Here is a 20,672-nt window from a genome sequence, read left to right on the forward strand (position 1 = left end):
AAGCCAATGGTGGCCTAAAAATAATGTTGAGAAGACTAGTAGTTATTATGGCTGCCCCAGGTAGACAGTTGTTGAGGTTTTATTCCCAAATCACAGAAAACTGGCTTCACTTAGCCCCTGAGCTTTGTTGTGAGAACTGAGAGCTAGAATCAAGGCTGTGGAATCCGCTCGGGAAAATCGCCCAAAAACCTTGTCCTACTGAGCTGGGCAACCTCCTGCAAGACACAAAAGGGACAGGCCCCAGTGCTTCTAGTGGATTTCAAAGAATAAGTAGAAGAAAGAAAACTCTCCATCCAGATGGAAAAAAAATAAATAAAAAAAATTCCCGCCGCTGGGATAATGATGCCGCCCTGCGGGCGCCCCATCACCGTCGGCCCCACCAATCCCCGGGCAGCCCGATTTGCCGCGGGGCGGGGAGAGCCCTCCAAGCGGGGCGGGCAGACTCCGGCCCCGGCCCCGTCCGGCCCTGTGGGCGGCTCTCCCGCTGCTCCCCTCCCGCCGGCCCCCCGCCGGGCGCGGGCTTTAAATGCGAGACGGTGAGGCGCCTGTGGTGTTTCCCGGCACTCCGGCAACCGCTGTCATGGTTGAGGCGTTCTGCGCGACGTGGAAGCTGGCGGACAGCCACAATTTTGACGAGTACATGAAGGCGCTGGGTAGGTGCTACCGGGAGATCCGGAGCCGAGAATATGCATCACAGTGAAATACAAAATAAATCGGAGTCCTACAGAAGAGCTATCGGGGAGAACGAGAGCCCCCTGCTCCTTGCCGGGGGTGCCCGGGTAGCTATGCGGGAAGCTCAGTGTCGGGATGGCTGCCCTCAGCCTGCTGCAAGCAGCCCCGGGTCACGGGAGAGCGTGGGATAAGAGCTGAGCTGCTGCAGCTACGCGGCAGACAAATAGAGATAAGCGTTGTGCCGGGGCATCACCCGGGCGGCCCCGGCCCCGCGGCGTTGCTCGGGCTCCGCGAGGGGTGATCCAGCGCCGCACCCACGTGGAGGGACGGGTGTGCGGGGATGGAAGCGAGACGGGAAGCAGCATCGCACTGCGGCGTCCCGAAGCTGTAGAGCGGGGGAAGAATTGTCTGCGCCTGTGTGTGTGAACGAAAGGGTGTATATAAAAAAAAAAAAAAAGCGGGTGATGATTTCTGCTTTTCCCTGGCGGTGTAGGAGTGGGGTTTGCGATGCGGCAGGTGGGGAACGTGACTAAGCCCACGGTGATCATCAGCAGCGAGGGGGACAAAGTCGTGATCAGGACTCAGAGCACTTTCAAAAACACAGAAATCAGTTTTAAACTGGGCGAAGAATTTGATGAAACTACCCCCGACGACAGAAACTGCAAAGTAAGTGACCTCTGGTTCAAAGAATCCCTTCTTTTCTCCCCCTTCCCAGGGGTATCCTTGCACGGTGGGGTGGAAGGGAAAACGTAACTGTTGCCGCAGTTGTAGCGCTGGGAAGGACGGGGAAAAAGACAGGATTGCATTGTATTTGGTGACGTGTGCTGGGTCTTTTTTTGAATCAGCGTATTGTGTTTTCAGCCCCATTTCTCCTGTCCGGTGCTGAGGAGTTTTTTTTTTTTTCCATTTTTCTTTACTTTTGACACAAAGACCATTTAGTGTGACCCTTTCCAAAATGGAGGAACGCTTCTCCCTCTGTCTTTAGGGGCTCAACATAAATGTTATCCCAAAGCACATCCAAAATGATGGTTCCTGAGAGACTAGAACTCTAAAGAAACAATTTTTTTTTTCCATTTTTTGGTACAAACATGAATTGTATGGATCCCATCCTTAAAATAAGGATGATTTATGTACTTTGCTTTGCCCGCCTGGGACCACTTTATTGTTGTAGGTCCTCGTATCTGTTGAAGAGAATTCCATTGAGAAGTATATGCTTATCCTGTGAGTAGAATTTCAAATACCCCAGGTAAATGAGTGTTTGTATTCTTTAATATCTCACAGTCAGTTGTGACCCTGGATGGAGACAAGCTAGTGCATGTACAGAAATGGGATGGCAAAGAGACAAACTTTGTAAGAGAAATAAAGGATGGCAGAATGGTAATGGTGAGTACAAAAGTCACTGAGCATTCATGTACACCACTAACGCTCCTCCTTCACATTTGCCTCAAGCTTGTGAATTTCACAGGTATCTGTAACACAGAACCTAAACCCAGGGTGAAGCTAGTGGACACTTCTCAGATCATTACTTTTTGTTTGGCATCTCGCTGGAAAATTGCTGATGGCTCTGTGGCTCCAGGCAGGCCAGTCTGTGGGTTCTCAAAGTGCATCCTTTCTAGAGTTCATGGAAATGCCCAAATGAATACATTTTGCAAATCACAATTTTAATACATGCATTTATACATAACATAATTTCTTTTGAGTTGTGAAATATAATAATCAAGAATTTAATATGTAGACAATGCTCTGTTCAGATTTCTTTAATAGCTTGTTCTGTATATGCACATGTAAATAATAGAGAATTACACAGAACAAGTATTTCTCCAGGAGAATAAAACTTCAGTACTACAGGAGGTAATAGCTTTTCCTATTTCATACAAAAGGACTTATTCTCCCTTTCTTGTTTAAAAATGTTTAAAATAGCATTTGTACAAAAATAAAAAAAAGTAATTTTTGTTTTAAGTTTGTTCTCTTGCCGAATTTTCAGGAGTAGGAGTATGGGGTGAACAAGTGGCGTAAGTTACTCTAATGTCCAGGCTGATTTTCATGGCTATGTTTGGTATACGGATGTATCTTGCAGGGGAAAAAAAAACAAAAAACAAAACAAAAAAAACACACACACACAAAAAAAACCAAAAAACAAAAAACTTCAACCACAGTAATGTGTGTAAATTGGCTGTAGGATGAAAACACTTTGCTTTGTTTTCTGAATACTTCAGAGAACGCTCTTGTGGATGGAGAATTCCAAACAACAAAAACTTCTTATGGTCAGCGCAACACAATGTGACAGTGATTCAAGGAAAACTATGTGCTTTGTTTTTTTGGGAACATCTACATGCATATGCAGGAAAGCATTTCCTTCAGAATTTGAATGCAGTTGGAGGCAGTATTCCACTTAGTGAAATACTCAAGCTTACATTCTGCAGTCAGTGTTGTACACTACTGTAGAAACCAGAATACTTGGTAGTTTTAGCCACATGAGTGTATAGGGTGCATTTATCTTAGTATGAGATTCTTCTTAAGTGTATGCTTATGTAGAATAACATAGAACATGAAAATAGAGAAGTTAGCTTTAAAATTCTACGTTTTGCAAGTAGATCAGCATTGGCGAAATAAGTATTAAATCTTTTTCAAACCAAAGCTGTATTTGAGAAATTGTATTCACAAAATTAGAAAGCCATTTCTGTCCTTATCTTGGTTGTATTGCAAAAGTGCATTATGAGCTTCTTGGATTTGAAAGCAAGGAGAAAATTGGATTTATTATGGCACCTACAACTTTGAGATTTCTCTTATTACTTAATTAAAATATCAGTAATCTTGGCAACTTGTTTATTATGCTATGTAGCTTATAGAGAAATCTTGTTCTTGTACAGACTTCTTAATGTGTTAGCCGTTACAGAAAATGGTTGAGCATCTAATACTTCTCTTTTCCTTGCAGACCCTTACCTTTGGTGATGTGGTGGCTGTTCGCCACTATGAGAAAGCATAGAGTTCACCTTACCAGATGTTACATCTAGTGGATGGATTAATGTACTGTCCAAAATTGAAAGTAGCTTAAATGTACATTTCTGACATGAAAGGTTAACAAAGATTTTTTTTTTTTCGGGGGGGGGGGGGGGGGGGGGGGGTATTTTTTTTTTTTAAAGAAACTTTTTGCCATCAAATTGGCAAGCTTTTGCTGTATATTGCAACAAGATAAAATTTGCATAAAAGCTCTGAAACATTTTGTTTTGTTTTGTTTTTACAGTAAATGAAATATATTTGAGTTGTTTTAGAATGGAGATCCAACAAATTAAAAGATTTTTTAAACTTGTGCTCCTTTTTGTGTTTCTTGGGCCAATAGTCCAGTGTTTTAGAGGGAGCTGCTGTACAAGTTCCTTTTTTCTCAGTTGAACAGCAGAAAAACATAGTCCATGCTGCCCCAGTGATCTATACTATGTGGAAAATGGAAAAAGTGCCTTCCTACCACTGAAGTGGCTTCTTGCTGAAGAAATCTAAAGCCCTAGTAGGCAAATAGGTGAAAGGCTCAACCCAGTTTCAGCTAGTCTCTTGGATCTTGTGATCTGGGACAGGCTGAGGTCAGCACGTAGATAACCTTTGATATCGTTTTGGTTTTAATAGTTAAGAGAAGTTTGTTTTGTTTCAGCAAAACAAAACACAGCATATATACAAAAGACTGGAGTACATCAGAGTGCAGAGAATCAAGTGTTTCATAGGGTGAGAGGAAAGAACCAACGTGACAGGGTGCGTCTGGGGGAACCACAAGCACAAAGCTTGCCTTTCATCAGTCTCCACAGGGCTGGGAAGAAACGGGAAATAGTATCAAACAAACCTTTTGGGCTTCTTCTTCCTGTGCGGTAGTTTTACAGCTAATATGTAATGGGTGTAATAATAATGTGCACTCTGAACAAAAAGAGAAATTAAAACTTTATCCTGTGTAATATTCCCTAACAGATTAGTATGGTGGAAGAGTGCCCTACTTTTCAGCTTATTAGGAACACTGAAATGGGTTGCTGGCATTACAGAGGAGCATAGTTGGAAGATCTCATGTTTTCTAGTGTGCTGACCCATGACCCATTTTGATATGCTGGTACTATACCCTCTCACCCAGGCTGAGGGAGCACAGCACTCAGCTACTTGGGGCTGTGCAGGAGGGGGCCCAGTCTTCCAGGCCTCATCCTGCAACTGTGCTTCTTTTGATCTGCTCCCAGTGTCATGAGAAGTGGACTCCTGCATCCATGTACAGCATTCTTCCCTTCACTTTTGCTTTTTCAGAAAAGGAAGAACATCAGGGTGTTCAGCTAGTCTCTCTTATGGAGAGCAGTATAAATGTAGAAGACTGAGTCTTCAACTATAAACAATCATAAATACATTTTAAATGGTGCATATTGCTAGCTTTTAAAATCTAGGAGATGTCTTCTTTCATCAGAGAAATGAAAACTTGTTTCGTTGACATAGGGAGCTTCATTCTCTGTGTTTTGGGCTGCTTCAGGTTTTCTATAGTACGTGTACTTGAGCAGCGCCTTCTGTCCTTGAGGTTTTTTTGCCCAGTTACATTTCAGTCTCTGTTCCTAATGCTGTTCCCATCCGTCTGCCTGTGCAGCTGCCTCCCAATCCACACGTATTCACTGTGCGACTGCATTCCTGTAGCCCTTGGAGGAAAGCAGGAGCAACATTTGCCACAGGTAGTGCAGTCTAGGGTTCCCCCCAGTAGGATTCATGTTCCTGATGAGTGATGAGACCATGAAGTAAAAACCCACAGTTTTGTCACATTTAGAAAAGGAACAAAGGGAGAGATTGTTAAAACTTGCTTTATACGTTGTTAAAGCTTGGTTTAAACATTTAATGGTGGATATTTTACATTGCTGCCACTTAAAAAAAAAAAAAAAAGATGGCTTTTTTCTATGTTCTATATGTAACATGTGAAACCATCATTACTGACAAAGTATTTTGCTGTTCTAAGAGGAACAGTGTTAACGCCAAAGTAAATACGGGTAAGAGAAGTGGTGGTTGGGAAGTGCCTGCAGCACTGTGGGAGAGGAAAGACCACGGAAACGCCGAATGAGGGGCCTGCAGCCCTGCCAGCCCTGCCTTTGCCAACACCGGAAAGCAGAGCCATGCAGAAAGCACTCGCAGTGGGGGACCCTGAGGGGCAGCTGGGGATTCTTGACAGCTATTCTGATTTGCTAACCAAACTGACACTGAGCCATTCACAGGAGGCTGTTCCTTAGCAGATCTTTAACCACGAAGCAACAGGGACTCAGCAGCAACAGGGACAGCTTACAGTACGCCTCAGCACTTTCCTTAATAAAAATAGTACACTTTTAATACTGAAGCTGTATTCCTCGACTTTCTTAGATGTATGTTAAGCAATCAGAAGCAATTTAACGTGTATACTAAAAGAAACCTTCCTTCCATAAAGATTCTGCGGACATGTTTTAAACTCCTGTATGACTCCCAAGTGCTGCCTGCACACAGGGACGACCTTCCCTAGGGCTACAGGCATTGTGGGCATGCAGCACCTCGGCCATCAAGGTGTTTCGTTTGACCAGAGCCATCAGGGTGAGGCCAGGCCGTGCTCCAGGAGCAGTGCTTGCTGGCAACGCGGCCAGGCCGGATGCCCCTTTTGGGAATAAAGGAGGCAGCCCTGGACGTCACAGCGATTCCCCGGCACCGACCAGGCAGCCCGGGTTCAGGCGCCGTTCGCACCGGGGCGGAGCGCGGCGGCGGCTTCCGGCGGCCCCGACCAGGTTGCGAAAGGTTAAGGCTTGCCCGAGCCGTCCCGGGCTCACCCCTTTCCTCCTCTAGGGTGCTCCCGGTACCGCCGACATGGAGCCGCCGGGGGGACGCGCCGCCCGCCTGGCCCTCGGCCTGGTGCTGCTCTGCTCTGCGCTGCGAACTGCCGCGGCGGCGCCGGCCGGCCCGGGGCCCCGCTCCGCTGTGGGTGAGTGCGCCTGGAGGGCAGCGGCCGAAGCGGGCGGCGGGAGGGTTACGGATGAGGGGTGGCCCTGTCCCTGCTGACGGGTACCCGTCAGGGAGCTCGGCTGCCGCCTGTAGAAGCCGGGCCGGCCCGCACCTCCTGCCCTGTCCGAAGTCGGGAGTCGTTTTGTGCCTCCCTTCGTGGCTTTACCAAATATAGCCAGCTGCGCTTCTATATCCAACTAGCTGCAATATCGAGTCAGTTTTAAATATGTAATTACGGTGCCGTTCAGGTTACGTGAGGGTTAAATGGAGTCTTTACGTAGCTCCCAGGGTACCTGGCACTCCAGGCAGCGGCGGGTAGGTGAGGTGAGCCCTGCCCTGCCGGCGGTGTGTGCGCTGCAAACACTGGCTGTGCGTCTGTGCTGTCAGCCGGCAAACACGCTTTGATCGGCCTGACTCCAGCAAGGTGACAGACACAGGTGAGTGCTTTGGCACTGGCTCCGCGGGACTTTCAGTTCCTGTGGCCCATAGACACCACAAACCAATGCGGAGCCACGTTCACGTGCTTCTATGTCTCTCGTGGTGTTGTGGATCTCAGAGGTTACTGCTGAGCTTTGCTTCCTGAAACAAAACTCCACAGGGTCAGCTCGTGTGCTGCCTGCTCTGTCACTGAGAATGTGGCCCTGGGAAAATCAATTGGTGGCAGTCCCAGTTTCACAGCAGGTAACCCGGATACACGTTCCTTTTCCAAATGCTTTCAAACTGACAGAAAGAAAATATTCATATATTTTACTGAATGTAAAAGCTGGCAGTTTCACACAAGCATAGTTCATCATGTTCAAGATATTGCCATTCATCTTAGTGCTTCTTCTTTTTTCTTTTTTTTTCCTTCACGTGTGGTGCTAAGCACCACTAAGCACCATTCTCAGCGATGGCTGAGAGTGTGTCAGCCTGGACAGTGCTGGGTAGGTAAGGCTTTCTGATAAGGAGCCCAGTCAGTCTGTTGGCAGCTGGGGAGTGCTTAGAAATCCTTGCACTCGTGCTGTATCCTGCTGGTTTTTTCCAGATTGTTATACTTTATAGTAACTTCAAGCCAGGCAAGATCTAGGAAAATAATTAAGATTATAACTACCTCACTTTTTAGTTGGTGTAATTCAGACGTCCCTCTATCACCTCTTCTGTTCTCTATTACTTCCTCAACTATCGAGTTTCCAGATTGTTATAAGTGAAGAGCTTCATGTACCAGCCCATACTAACCTCCAATTTTTATTTTTTTTTTCTGCTGAATTGCTTAAACCTGTGCTTCTGTTTCCATTTTTTTCTAAGCAGATTGTATGAAGGACTCACACCAGGAATGCACCTCTCAAACATATTAATCAGACAGGAAAATTAGCAATTTGTTTTAAATAAATTCTTCAAAACTTCAAAGAGAAATGGCAGTAGAAAAACTGGAGCAAACTTTGAGTTACTCATGTGTATCCTGTTCATGTCTGCAAGTTGTAATCATAAAGCCACAAAACTACTACTTTTTTTTTTAAAGAAAAAGACTTGCATTTTTCAGAAATCAATGTCAGCAATTCCTGGTGATATTTAGATTCAGCTAATAAGTACTCTTTTTTTTTTTTTTTTTTTTTTTTTTTTTTTTTTTTTTTTTCTCCCTCCAGGCTATATAAGGAATGGTATTCTTGAAAACCTGTTGGAAATAATGCATTTTCTTTAACTTTTGTTTTCTGAAAACAGGGCAGTTCTGGCATATATCTGATCTGCACTTAGATCCAACTTACCACATCACTCCTGATCACACCAAAGTTTGTTCTTCTTCCAAAGGAGCCAATGCCTCTAACCCAGGCCCTTTTGGAGACTTTTTATGTGATTCTCCTTATGAACTTATTTTGTCAGCATTTACATTCATGAAGGATTCAAAACAGCCGGCTTCATTCATGATTTGGACAGGGTAAGTGTTCAAGTCACTCTACAGAGCAATACTTCACAAATCTGTATTTGCACCAACACATCTCATTTTAGTATCTAAAAAATACTACTTTCTAGAGCCTGTTTCCTTGTCTGATTAGCTAGTAAGTGAATGATTGAGTGAGCATTATAAGGCCTCAGGAACAGATCTTAATCTCTGTAATCATTTGAAGATACTGTTCACTGGGACATTTACAACATGACTGTTAGTGCAAATTAATAGAAGTGGTGAAGGGAGGGTGGGAAATGACAAAAAACTGAAGTGTAAAGAAAGATCAGAGAAATAAGTGACTGGAATGAATTGTCATGGAAGGCACTGGATTTTCTAAGTCTTAAGGGCATTAAATGTGAAGTGGGTTCTTTTTTTTAGAAGATGCCCTTTGTTGGATTCTGTGAGAGGTAACTACAATCAACAGTATTACAGCTTACAACTTCTAATCTTAAATTCTTTGTTCATAAAATTTTCTCTTTTTTCAGAGATAGCCCTCCTCATGTTCCAGTGGAAGAACTCTCCACAAAGTTGGTCATTAATATCATTGGCAATATGAGTTCTACAATTCACAGTTTCTTTCCAGATCTTCAGGTTTTTCCAGCCTTGGGAAATCATGATTACTGGCCACAGGTAGAGCAAATGAGAAACTTGTTTATGTACCATACTGAACTTGTTCTTCAGAGGCTAAGTTTAAAAAAAACCCAAACATTACAGTAGTGGAATACGTGTAACTATTATTCTGGAAATAGATCCTGCAGATCTCCAATTAGCATTTAAAATTATCAAGAATTCCAATCAAGAATACAGAGTCATGTCTATGTGTTAAATTACCCAAACAAATGCTTGTGTCAGGTAAAATCTGTATGTTGCCTGAGGTGATGCAAATTTGGTTCCAATCATTCTTCATGGCTTAGAACAACCAGGTCTTACCAATGTGTTTCATTTACACTCTCATTTTTCCTTGCTGTGTAAGTCAGGCAAGTGTGTATCACAACCATCGGACAGAGATACATCCTCAGTGCATATGGCAGCATGTGGTAGGATTCAAGGCATACTGAAACGCCTACTAGAAATCTATCTATGTACATCACTGACTTATTTTTTTATTCAGAGACTGTTGGAAGAATTTTTGAAATGTACAAATGTATTTTGTAAATAGTTTTGACACTGTTATTAAAATATCATTTTTTTTTTTCTTTCCTCATTCAACTGTTAGAAATATTCCCATTGACAATTTACTGGATATGTGGGCCACTGCAGCTGAGAACAGTGCTTCTTTGCTTTCAGTGTTGTATGGATATTGTTCTTGGCACAGCTCAAAAATAAACAGTTGCTTCATTTGTCCTAGTGCAAGTTGATCTGGCAGTGCTCAGGACTGAGAAACAAATTCAGTCATTGGATCTGAGAGGATCGGAAGGGACGTTTAGCAGGTCAAATAAAATAATTTATAAAGACATTTATTCCAGCCTTCTGTGCTATTCATTAGGCCTGTAATGGAATACTTGCTACAGTAACTGATTTTGGTATACTAGTATCATTGTCTGGAGTTAGTGGTTCCCAAACCTGGGAGTAATAGAAATGCTTGGAGAAGGGAATGGGTTGTATGAGAAGGAAAATCAGAGCTAATAATGTAGTGTAGCTTGGAGCTGTAGGTGCCTGGATGAAGACAGGACTTCAGTCTTTTGTGTTCCGATGCTTGTAGTGTAGCTTGACCTTGTCATTTGCAGTAACAGGAGATCAGGTTGGTTCACCAGAGACTATTGGTAGAACATTTTACCACCTTAAATGGAGTTTAAATTCAATTGAATTGGTTGTATTTATTTGTCTGCTTATTTATTTATTTATTACTGTGTTTGCAGAGAGGATTTGTCCTTCAGCATTCTCCTTTGGTATAGAGGGAAAAAGCTGTGTACAGTAACCTTCAGACAAAGAATGAAGTAAATCCATGTGGCAGACAAGTCTAGTGACTTTTTTGACAGATGAGAGCTTGTTTATGAAATTGAGTTTGAAGGTGGAAGAAATACTGTCAGCAGGGGCAACTGGACACCAAATAGCATTTTGAAACAGGCTGCTCATTGGGAAAACTGTTGTATTTTCTCTGTGCTAAAATACACGAGTATTTCTGTGTTGCTTTGTTTGAAATGTCACACTTTTCTAATGTGCAGAACTGGCATTCTGTTCTATCGCTGTTGGAGAAAGACTGTGGGTTTAGAAATTCCCCACTATGAGGTTGTTGGATTTATTTTTTTTTTTTGCTTTTAAAGATGTTTCTGCTTTTTTTGTGGATATGCTTGGCAAGATGTGCCAAAGACTGGAAGCCATGTGGAGCAAACCACATGCCATAGGCTGTTTCAGGGTCTGTGAAGGCTGTTTGCTTATTGTGCACCGGAGAACTTTATTGCTTTCTTTTATGTACTGACCTATCATAACAATTTCATGATCTTGGATGATTTTTCTTGCAGAACCTATTAAAAGTACTGGTCAAGTTAATCAGGCACTGGAATAACTTTCAAGCTGTGTATTGTGACCTTCATTTTTCTGCATAGGCTCACTTTGTTTCACATTCTTGTCCCTGCTTACAAGTGCCCTAACTGCTGCTTGATCTGAGTGTTCACAGAAGGCTGGATTGCCTTTTAGAGCCTGAGACCAAACCAGTTTCAGGCCATAATGTGGCCTGTTATCTAAAATCAGACTTTGCTGTGTCTGTTAGTGACTTAACTCTGGCTGAACTGATGTGGCACAAAGCTTTCTTAGTAACTAATATCTGTGCACTGCAGGCAACAAATGTCTGAACAGACTCCTGATTGCACCACTTCTAGGCTGAGACTTATTGACTAAGCCTCTAATAAAGTATGTTTAGTTTCAAAGATCTTAGGTCAAATTTTAAGCTTAAGAAAACATATACTGTAAGAGTGTTCCTATTTTTTGACCCTGGATTTTTTTTCTTCTAGCACTAAGCATCCAAACAGCTATCTTAGGAAAGACAAGGATAAGCTGGAATCATCCTGTTGGGCTCAGATGTGAGCGTGGCAGTAGTGTAGGCTGGAGTAATTGGGCATTACTTGGCTTAGACTGAAAAGTGTTACAGTCCTTGTTAGAGCAGGTGGGAGAAAAGACTAAAAACCTTATATTTTAAATGCTTTGTCATCAGAACTATATGAAGTCGAAGATATATTGGCAAATTTAATCAAAATATTTCTTAGCACCTTAGTGGAATTTTGGGGAGCTGCTGTGAACCCCAAGTTGCAAGAAAGAATCATCTTCTATATAATAAACTCGAGTTCAAGGTTCTCCTCCAAGAGACTGTATTTTCAAAAGGCAAATGAACTGTAAATCTTCTGTTTATAGTTTTGCAGAATGTATGGTTTTCCACTTAGGTGTGCTCCTAAGGCTTGAAATATTTCTGGCATTAGTTTATCAGTGCATTAACATTCAAGAAATGTAAACCATGCTGTTTACATTTTGAATAAGTTCTGAATTAGTTCTGAATAAGTTCATATGTTTGTTCTTGATCAGCATTACTGGATGGAGAGAGGTTCTTTTTTTCTTTCTTAAGTTCTTCCTGGTGATGACTGGTTACATTTGTGTTTTCAGAAAAGTCAGGTGGGATGTTGGTTTTGTTTTTATACATATGGCTGAATGACAGCACTTAGGAAGGTTATACTGTCTCACAGGATCAGCTTCCTGTAACCACCAGTGAAGTTTACAATGCTGTAGCAGATTTCTGGAAGCCTTGGCTAACTGATGAAGCCATCAGCACCTTCAGAAAAGGTAAAGAACATCAGTAATATATTGTAAGGCTAAGAGAACTAATAATCCTACAGATTTGCCCCCTTTGCTCAGGTAAGTCACACGGGTTCTATCAGTTCAATGAACTGATAGTGCTTCTTCTGGAAGAAGCTATTTATCTTTTTGTATGTCACTGTTTATCTTCAGGATACGTTTGTTCTCCTCTGGTGCAATAATTACCACTGCTTTTTGTAACACGTGCAGTTTTATTGGCTTTGCACAAGTACTTGTAAAGCTACCTTCAGGGTTTCATAATAAAAATAGCTTTCTAGATGCACAAGAAGAGTTAACTTTCGCTTTACAGAAATTGATTAAATGCTGTCTCTGTTTTGATACTACATGTATTTCAGAGTAAGTATGTAACTGTATATTTCCTAAATTCATAACAGCACATAATCTTTCTTACATTGTTAATTCCATTGTGTTTGTATTCAGCTTCCTAAACTGGGAAACTATTTATATCCTTATTATGATTTTCATTTAGCAAAGGACTAGAAGATTCAACTCAATTTCCAACCCAGAAATTATGGATTTGGAATTTTAATTTGTGTTTTTGTGACCTCTGGATAAGAATGGAATTAAGTATTCTAATAGTAAAGTAAAACTCAGCAAGGCAGATCTTATAGTGTTACAGCTGTATTGTCATTGCTTCTCTGGAGTCTGGTGAACTATGAAATTGCACTCATTGATGTTCTGTATGCCATGGAGGATTTTAGGAACTTGGACTCATAGAAAAATAAGATGTTTACTCGTAATTATTTTCCAGTTTAAAGTTAACAGACTTTCAAAGTACAAGGCTACTAAACTCAAACAGTTCTTCCAAGAGGAATGAGGAACGTGTGTGCTTGCAGTATTTTAGGGAATGTGTACTTTTAGCAGCTACTGCATCTCTCTCTATGGAAGAAATATGAACTGGATAAAGGCATACGAAAGCTCAAACACAAAGCAGTTACAGGGAAAAAAAAATCATAAAATATTCAGTATCAACTTTTCCTACTAAAATGTTGGTGAAAACGGATTCTTAAGATGTTCTGGTGGTGGTACATGGCTTGGCTAAGTGTGACATGTTCAATGTTACTAGAATGAACAATGCTAGATTCTTTTTCAGTGGCTTGAAACCTTTTATTTTTTTTCAGCTGATGTTGATCTTATTTTCACAGGTGGCTTTTACACACAACTGTTTGAATCAAATGTGAGCTCTGAACCACTCAGGATAATCAGTTTGAACACAAATTTGTATTACAGCCCAAACCATGTGACTGTGAATATCACAGACCCAGCCAACCAGTTGGCCTGGCTGGAAGGAATACTAGAAGCCTCTTCACAAAAGAAAGAAAAGGTAGGGGCCATGAACAGAACCCACTGGCGTGGTTTGTTTAAACTTTGACAATTTAAAAAAAAAAAAAAAGAGACAGTGAAAATATAAACATTATTCATGTTACCAAAGAGATTGCAAATGCTGAAGTTGCATGTGAATGTAGTAATATTCCTTGAATATTCATATTGTGTACATACTACAATAATCAATAAATTAATTGAATACCCTTTCTGAAATTATGCAGTAAAATTCCTTTTCTTACCTACCTATGTACAATACTGTAGGAACCGGAATGAAAATGTTTTCACTTTTGCTTCTGAATCTTTTTATTCATAGCCTTTAATTTTAAAATGTGCACTCTTGGTCTGAGACAAAAATTCGTATATTTTACATTTTTATGTAATTATGAATATAAAGAAAAAAGATTTTATTAACCACAAAACTTAGTCAAGCTGTAGCAATTGCTGCAGTCTGAGCGTTAATAATTAACTGCCTTATAAGTTCTTAAAATGAGGTTATAAAATGTTGGCTCATTTTAATTGACTGATGTGGGGATTGGTTTGTTAGCTGAGCAAGAAAAGTGTTTAATTTGAAACCTGTTTACAGAGCTTGTCTTCTTTTTACTAACAAGGAAAATAGTAACTTTTTTAAACATTGTAATACAAAAGAGAGAGTAGGGATCCATTTTCAGTCCAAGACAGGGATTTTAACTAGCTCTTATATTCTGCTGAATGTCAGAGCATGCAGTCTCTATAAAATTCTAACATAACATTTTCTTATTATCCTCTTGAAATGTCAAGTCGTAACTCTTGCTGTAATAACTTATTAATTATGTCAAATGAAAAAAAAATGTTTTTCTTTGCACTATAGTCATGCTTAGACTTATCAGAACTTTTCAAAGATACGCTGAATTCATGAAGAAAATAGTACTTTTCTCATTACAAGTTTAAACTTAGAGTTTGTATTTTGTCTAGCAAAATTGTTGTCATTTCCAGCTTTCAGAATGCCATGTCAGAGATAACGATTAACACGGTTTTATAATAATGCTAAGTTACAGTTAAAAATGTGAGTTTTGAAGGAAGATGCTAATTGTGCTTTCTCCATCTAATTCCTTAGGTATATGTAATAGGACATGTGCCAATAGGATACTTGCCGTTTGCAAGAAATACCACAGCTATCAGAGAATATTACAATGAGAGACTGGTAAAAATATTCCGCAAATACAGTAGTGTTATTGCTGGCCAATTTTTTGGACACACACATAGAGACAGTATCATGGTCCTCCTGGATGAAGAAGGTAGTGATGTTTGTTGAATCCTTCGTCTTATTCTTTTTGATTAAAAGCAAATTAATATTTTCTTGCATAGTGTTATCAGTCAGACTCTGCTAGAAATGGAAACTGGGAAATTCTGCTGTTTTTCTGCAAGAATTCAAGTCTCACACACTTCCAATTTTTTTCTTTTTTTTTTTCTTTCTGAAATCAGAAAAGACTCTGCAAGCTTCCTATTTTTTTTTTTTTTAATGAATGCTTATGCCTAGACAAGAATTTCTAGTCTTAGCTCTCTACTTTCTCAGTGACAGGGGCAAATTGTACTAGCTAGTTGCTATTGTGTAATGTGTCAAAGAGAATGTTCTCAGGCCAACTAGACATGCTCTGTGTTCTTATGTTTCCTGCATCATTACTGTGCCTCTCTGCTGAGTTCCCTGCTGCTTTGAAGTTAATTAAGATAAGGGTAAGCAGGAGGCAGGGGAAAAAAAGTCTCTGCTTGTTGCATCTCTTAGATCAGCTAATTTCCCTTCATGAAAAGCACCCAGGTTTGAAAATGTTGTTTATTGCTTTGAAATCCCTTAGTTTTAGTCATGGATATGTATGTACTCTTACATCTTTAGCTGAATCTCTCTAACAATTAGCTAGTGAAATGGATATTTGTATGTATACCACAGTGAGTGGTCCACTGCTTTGGTTTATGTAAAATACTCAAATGTTAAGCTGCTCTTCATCTTTCTGTGTTATGTGAACTCCTAAAAGTAGTGCCTGAAATAATGACGGGGATCATAGAATCATTAATGTTGGAAAAGACCTCTAAGATCATTAGTCCAACCGTCCATATACAGTGATAGGTTTACTCAAAGAGATCTAAACAGCTGCCAAGATACGTCGTATTCGAGTTTACCTTTTTGCATGCAGTTATCATGAATTAATGCCAAGTAAAAAGGAATCCAATCAAAGTGAAAGAAATGGCCTGTGATATGTTTAAATGGTTTTTCAAGGCAGACATATACCCACATATTTTTGGACCTTGTCCTATTTGTGCATAAAATCAACACCTGTACTGCAGATTTCACTCAAGAAATACAGAACTTATAAAAATTTTCATATGCAAGTAGCAAATTATTTTAATAATTCTGCATTTTTTTTGACAGAATTCAAACAGTGAACTTTAATGTAGCTAAATGCAGCTCATGTTTATTTGTACTGTTTTAGGCTCTCTTATTGATGTCATTTTTCTTTTAGAAAATTTTAGAAAATGTCAGAGAATTCAAAGTTCATATCATACTGATTGATGTAGCCAATATCAATGTGCTGAGATACAGAGTTCAGTTCTATCTCTTCTAGAAGCATCTACTGATTTCCTAGCTTTTAAAGCTTATGGCCTTGTGATTTCACTGCTGTGGCGTCAGAGAAAGGAGTAGTTAAGGTTGTGGGTTTTTTTGTTTTTTTGTTTGTTTGTTTGTTTTCCACAGGGAACCTCAAAATATCCTTGATGCATATTCTATTTATTGAAACCTTTGCACATCCTCATGTTTCAGTTGCTCTGAACTGTTCATATCCTAGGTTCTGGGCTGGTCTAGATGTGTGAAGATATCAGTTTATGATATCTTAATGTTTCTAATAATATTATAACTACATGAAGAAAAAGTACAAAAAGCAACATATAAAGTACAACATGAAGATTCAAAGTTCAGAATATTTCTTCAGTAGAAATGTGCAAAATAAAGAGACCTTAGTTGTAGGAAAGACCATTTAGCACTTAGGTAGTTGAATTGGTGGGAAGCCTCTAATATAGATAAATTTCACTGATATGCAGTGGAATGTGGGCTGTGGTAATGTAATTTACCCTCTTTTTTTTTTTGGTTACCAAGTGGATGTGTAGAAGGAGTTCACAGTGATGCAGCTAATCCAGGGTTTAAAATAAATAAATAAATAAAATTGTGATGTACGTAAGTCAGTAACTATAGTTCTTGCTGTAGTGGTTTTCCCCAGAAACATTATTTAAAAAATAAATGACTGAAGGGTAACTGTTTCCTCATCTTTCCTTTTCCTGCAGGGAAGCCAGTAAATTCCTTGTTTGTGGCACCTGCTGTAACCCCAGTGAAGAATGTATGGCAAATGGAGTCCAATAACCCAGGTGTCAGATTGTATCAATATGATCTCCTTAATTATAGCTTGCTGGTAAGTAAGGGTTTTAAAACACGTTTAAGGCTTTTGAAATACTTAAGTACATTGTCATTACAAATTACAGCAGGATGTCAGCCTTTGTAGTATTATGGTAATCGGTGGAACTTAGGTGCTTACCATTGTTTTTCTTCCTGGGAAAAGAAAATGAAATCAGACAATTTCATCAGTCTGTCTCTATCTGCAAGACTACTCAGTACTTCCTGTTCTCTATGAATATCTTACAATATGGAAGCAAAAATGATTACAAATTTCTGAGCAGAACCCTCAAATTGCAAGGAACAGGAGAGCTCTGCAATACTGAAAAAAGCTCGCCTAAATCCTGGGCTCCTTTACATACCAGTCTTTGCTGGTATGTTAATGCTGAGCTTTGGGAGGCAATCCATGAAATGCTTCTAAGGGTTGTAGAACTGCACATGAAGAAAATCACACTTTTAGCCATGTGATGCCTTTTATGTAGCTTTCTAAATAATGTTTCTACTTTTAATAGGAAATTGTAAGGAAACTTAGACAAATTAGGATACTTCTATAGTCTTATTTGATTTTTTTTTTTGGAGAGAAATTGAATCCTATAAAGCTGTTTTGGCTCTAACTAACTTAGATGTTCTTTGGGTAATTCAGGGTAAAATCTTGCCCTTGCTGAGTTCAGTAACAATGCATCTTAGAGCTTGATTGAAACTGGGGATTTCCTCTGGAGATCTATGCTAATATGGACTGCTCCTTTCTTGCACAGATTTCATTCCTGTATCTTCATCATTTCTTTTTCCCTGAATTCTTCCTGGGCCATTATTTTTTCCCTCTCATTTTGCTGTTCAAGCAGAACCCATAGATTAAAAAAAAAAAAAAAAAAAAAAGGTTCTGTGTTTCACCTTGTTGCCTCAGTCCCAAACCAGACACAACCAAAGTGGCATTTTCTTTACAGTTTGGACAGGAAAGATTTCTAACAGTGCCACTGTTTCCTTTTGTCTTCCTTTTTTCTTCTCCCCATCCCCCCACGATTACCACACTGCATGTTCCAGTTTTGGGTGTAAGCCCAGCTCTTGGGGTGGGACGTGACCTTCTATTCAGTTGTAAATAATGAGGAGTGACAGCTTCCTAATCAATATATCACTCTGGGGACTTAATGAAGCAGGGAAGAAAGCAATACAGCCGTGCCTTTTTTTTTTTTTTTCTTTTTTTAACTGTAGGATCTTTGGCAGTTTTACATGGACCTCAGAGATGCCAACAAGAGAAATGAATCAAACTGGAAATTAGAATACATCTTGACTAAAGCTTACGGCATTGAAGACTTGAAGCCAGAAAGTTTATATGAAATGGCCAAGCAGTTGTCTGTGCCACATAGCACGTTGTTTGAGCAGTATTACAATAACTTCATTGTGAGTTATAACAAAACCATTGTCTGTGAAGAGGGGTGCAAGATCTGCCAAATATGTGCAATCCAATATCTGGATTATTCTTCATACACAGATTGTATCAATCAGGAAGAAGCGTGGAGATGAAATCTCCAATGCAATTTATGCTAAAGTTAACCAAAGCCTTTGATTTAATGAACCCGCTCATCCTCTCACTCAAGCTCTGACGCACTGGTGTGGAACCTGTGGGACTTCTCCGAATTTCAGGGGAGTAATAAATCTCCCTAGATCTTCCTTCTTGTAATCATGTTTTTCTTCCATATCCAAATGAAAGTTTATTGGCTATGTAACAGTGGGCAGATATTTGGCTGTTTTTTCAAGTGTCTTGTGCCTCCTGTAAGAGGCATTAGAAAATGTGGGAATAGAAGTTAGTTCTTTGGAAATCCAAGCCTGCTATTAGGGTTTATACACGTAGGCAATGCCATTTCAGGCATGAGATTTATATGTGGACAGATTTCAGTCATCTGCAGATATTTTCAAAGCATAATTTTCAAAACCTGTGTTTGCTGAGGCTGGAGTGGAGTTACCTTGTTGATATGATACCAGTATTAGGCATCTTCCTGTCCCTGTACCAAGTTTCCTTTTCTCTCTTAAAGAGCTGTTAAATCCAGCTCTGTTTAGAGGCATGTTTTAATGTCAGCATTGATGTCACTTGATGGATCACAAAACTGCAAACTGAAAATGCTTAGTGTAATTTTAGAGTAAATGTCCAGCACCAAGTGCCTCTTTCCTATAATAGGGCTGTGTGTATTAGTACTGCTCTCAAGCAGTCAACTGCTATAAGATTTTGCAGTACACTGTGAATTTAAATTGATAAATAACAATCATTAGACAAAGCATGTACATATTGTGTCCAGTACATGCAAACACATACTCATCATATTTTTTTGGTTTCTCAGGTTTATTTTTTCAAAGAGCACTCTAATTCTTAATGTGAAGCTTATCATATGTATCAATTTACTGTGATTATGTGTGCAAGATGATAATATTAAAAAGACAGTTTTTCTATAGTATGTAATCAAGAACAGCGAGTTAACAGGAATTTTCTGCAGACTGTGTGAGGAAGTACAGAAAAAATTCAGTGGTAAAAAGTGATTATTCTCTCTATGTTTCTTGGTTGAGTTTCTCATGGCTGTGTTCATTAAAAAATGCTTCTGTTACCAGTGTCATTTCTCCAAGGGCAAGCAAAGTTATGGGTGGATAGCATGCAGGCAATAATAGGACAGCTGAGGTTGCTCCAGTTTGTCGGGTGGGTTTTGTTCAACTCAGTTTTGTGCTTTGGACAACTATCTCTTTCACTGTTCTGAGTTTTCTGCTTTTTCTGGTTTTCATTTTCTTCTGACTTCTGTTTGAACTTAATACTACCAAAAAAACCCCACAAAAAACAAAAAAACCCCAACCAACTACAAGGCATCCTGGAAACGTGCAATAAAAATTACCTAGCTACATTCTTCGTCTGTTGCTGAATCTTAGGGAAAGACTTGAACTATGTAGCAGATTAGTAGCTACGGAGCTCTTGGATGCTGTTAATGATCTGTTTGGATTGTTGCTTCCTAGATTTTTTTTTTTTTTTTTTTTTTTTTTTTTGGGTACATGTTACTGTTTTGTGAGCATGAGCAAATAAATGTCTTCAAATGTCAAAATACCAAATTATGCTTGAGATTTTTTTTTTTAAAGACATACAATCTGAATTTATCTGAACTTTAGCTGAAGCTTTAATTGGAGCCAATAGTTGGTATGGCACCAGCCAAGGAAATTGTTTCAGCCAGAGGGATTTATCCCTCAAAGAGTTGCATTTAGCCGGGGTATGTCCATCAAGATGCATCCTGTTAGGCAGGCTGGCATTCTCTGCTTCTACTATATGTAACTAGTTGTGCAAAGTGCAAACTGAACTGGCCAAGAAGGATCCAGGAATAGTTTGACTGCATCAGCTTGTAAATAGGAAATAAAATACAAAGAACTAAGAGCTGCTAAGAATTTTACACTGAAAAAATCCTAAGGTAGATCACATAAACTTAAAAGTCACCTGTATCTAAGACGAAATAGAAGGTGATATTTTTTATTTCAGATTCATGCTGTATTTCTCTATGAATCTAAAAATATTTTAGAAGTTATGTTTTCCTGACAGCAGATTTTTTTTTT

The 20,672-nt window shown here is 39.7% G+C and overlaps 2 protein-coding genes across 2 annotated transcripts; both read left to right on the forward strand.

The window, feature by feature from the left end:
• The first annotated feature begins 519 nt into the window (after positions 1-519).
• Positions 520-3,795, forward strand: FABP7 (fatty acid binding protein 7). Its single transcript, XM_048937266.1, has 4 exons — positions 520-653; positions 1,166-1,338; positions 1,954-2,055; positions 3,608-3,795. The coding sequence occupies exons 1-4, from the start codon at positions 527-529 to the stop codon at positions 3,656-3,658; spliced, it is 453 nt and encodes a 150-aa protein (XP_048793223.1). The 5' UTR covers positions 520-526; the 3' UTR covers positions 3,659-3,795.
• A 2,549-nt stretch (positions 3,796-6,344) lies between these two features.
• SMPDL3A (sphingomyelin phosphodiesterase acid like 3A) lies at positions 6,345-20,151 on the forward strand. Its single transcript, XM_048936850.1, has 8 exons — positions 6,345-6,613; positions 8,332-8,545; positions 9,040-9,184; positions 12,229-12,325; positions 13,504-13,682; positions 14,778-14,958; positions 16,991-17,115; positions 18,306-20,151. The coding sequence occupies exons 1-8, from the start codon at positions 6,499-6,501 to the stop codon at positions 18,615-18,617; spliced, it is 1,368 nt and encodes a 455-aa protein (XP_048792807.1). The 5' UTR covers positions 6,345-6,498; the 3' UTR covers positions 18,618-20,151.
• The last annotated feature ends 521 nt before the right edge of the window (positions 20,152-20,672 follow it).

Source organism: Lagopus muta, chromosome 2, assembly GCF_023343835.1.
Source record: "Lagopus muta isolate bLagMut1 chromosome 2, bLagMut1 primary, whole genome shotgun sequence".
Taxonomy (NCBI): domain Eukaryota; kingdom Metazoa; phylum Chordata; class Aves; order Galliformes; family Phasianidae; genus Lagopus; species Lagopus muta.

What these genes read in the sequence shown, in the direction of transcription:
- FABP7 (XM_048937266.1), top strand. Translation starts at nt 527, where the DNA reads ATGCGAGACGGTGAGGCGCCTGTGGTGTTTCCCGGCACTCCGGCAACC. An exon ending in CGAGTACATGAAGGCGCTGG is followed by an intron (nt 654 to 1,165) that starts GTAGGTGCTACC and finishes CTGGCGGTGTAG; the next exon opens with GAGTGGGGTTTGCGATGCGG. An exon ending in CCGACGACAGAAACTGCAAA is followed by an intron (nt 1,339 to 1,953) that starts GTAAGTGACCTC and finishes AATATCTCACAG; the next exon opens with TCAGTTGTGACCCTGGATGG.
- SMPDL3A (XM_048936850.1), top strand. Translation starts at nt 6,499, where the DNA reads ATGGAGCCGCCGGGGGGACGCGCCGCCCGCCTGGCCCTCGGCCTGGTG. An exon ending in CATCAGCACCTTCAGAAAAG is followed by an intron (nt 12,326 to 13,503) that starts GTAAAGAACATC and finishes TTATTTTCACAG; the next exon opens with GTGGCTTTTACACACAACTG. An exon ending in GGTCCTCCTGGATGAAGAAG is followed by an intron (nt 14,959 to 16,990) that starts GTAGTGATGTTT and finishes CTTTTCCTGCAG; the next exon opens with GGAAGCCAGTAAATTCCTTG.